General features: G+C 51.0%; 1 protein-coding gene across 1 annotated transcript in view; it reads left to right on the top strand.

Annotated features, from left to right (window-relative positions):
• Positions 1-207: 207 nt before the first annotated feature.
• Dhdh (dihydrodiol dehydrogenase) overlaps positions 208-1069 on the top strand; it is a 12313-nt gene continuing 11451 nt past the window's right edge. Inside the window, exons 1-2 of the mRNA XM_023706686.1 lie at positions 208-238; positions 617-798. Of these exons, the coding sequence (XP_023562454.1) occupies positions 208-238; positions 617-798 (213 nt within the window). The remainder of the gene's footprint in view (positions 239-616; positions 799-1069) is intronic.

The raw sequence follows: 1069 nt of genomic DNA, 5'->3' as shown, positions 1-1069 counted from the left end.
AGGGACCGCGGTTCAATCCCCCAGCACCACATGCCAGCCAGCCCCGCCCCCTGGTGGGCTGAGCTGGCCACACACACATAAATAAATAAAAATGTTAAAAAAATAAAAAGTTAAAAAAAATAAAAAGTGCAGCAGAGGCAGAGGAAGAAGGACAAATACTGTGTTAACAGAGTGGTGCTAAGATAGGGGGCATCCTGCTGTATCACGATGCCCTGCGAGCTTGAGGTGTACTTCAGACGTAGAGGATGAAGCTGGTTTCTAAAAATAACAAGGAGTGCATTTCTCATGTACGTGGGCACAGCTAAGCGTGCAAGGATTTTACAATGTCCGCCGTCCAGATTTTGCCCTGGTTTTTTGTTTGTTTGTTTATACCCTTCTAATCTGCCCCAACGCGGTGGCTAGAAAGACCTCAGCTCAGAAAAAAAAGAGATGGTGGAAGACGCACCTCATAGGCAGGAGGTAAAACGCGAACAGAGAACGTTTAGAGATGGCCGCAGTGTTTAGGTCCTTCCTAAAGGGAGGCTGAGGTGTGAGCACTTTGCAGTGGGGGGAGGAGGGGTCCTGATTGGGGGCAGGTCTCAAAGATCTGCTGTACCCTGATTGCTGACCTTGTGACTTTCTTCTTTGACCTTAGAGGTGGCCTACATTGGCACCCAGAACACTCAGCACAAAGCCGCGGTGCTGCTATGTTTGGCAGCAGGCAAAGCTGTCCTGTGTGAGAAGCCCATGGGCGTGAATGCCTCAGAAGTTCGCGAGATGGTTGCAGAGGCAAGATCTCGAGGCCTCTTCCTTATGGAGGTGAGGGACGAGGGGCTTCTCCAACATGCCTGATAGTGCTGCCTGCCATTAGTAAACATGGCGGGCAGCAGACATTTTTGGAGAACCAAGACATCTGCCCACAGTCAAGATGGCCACAGGCATGTTCTGGCAGCATGTACTGGCAGAGCCCACTGAGGGTGGGAACCAAAGTTGGTTGTTATCTCTTTAACAGGCAGTGAGGGGTGGGGGGAGATGGCTCAGTAGAATAAGCACTTCCCGGGCAAGCTCAAGGGCCTGAGTTCAATCCCCA

Source organism: Octodon degus, unplaced genomic scaffold, assembly GCF_000260255.1.
Source record: "Octodon degus isolate 3935 unplaced genomic scaffold, OctDeg1.0 scaffold00268, whole genome shotgun sequence".
Lineage (NCBI taxonomy): Eukaryota > Metazoa > Chordata > Mammalia > Rodentia > Octodontidae > Octodon > Octodon degus.
The sequence above is the reverse complement of the archived record's forward strand: the minus strand, read 5'-3'. Positions and strand labels throughout refer to the sequence as shown.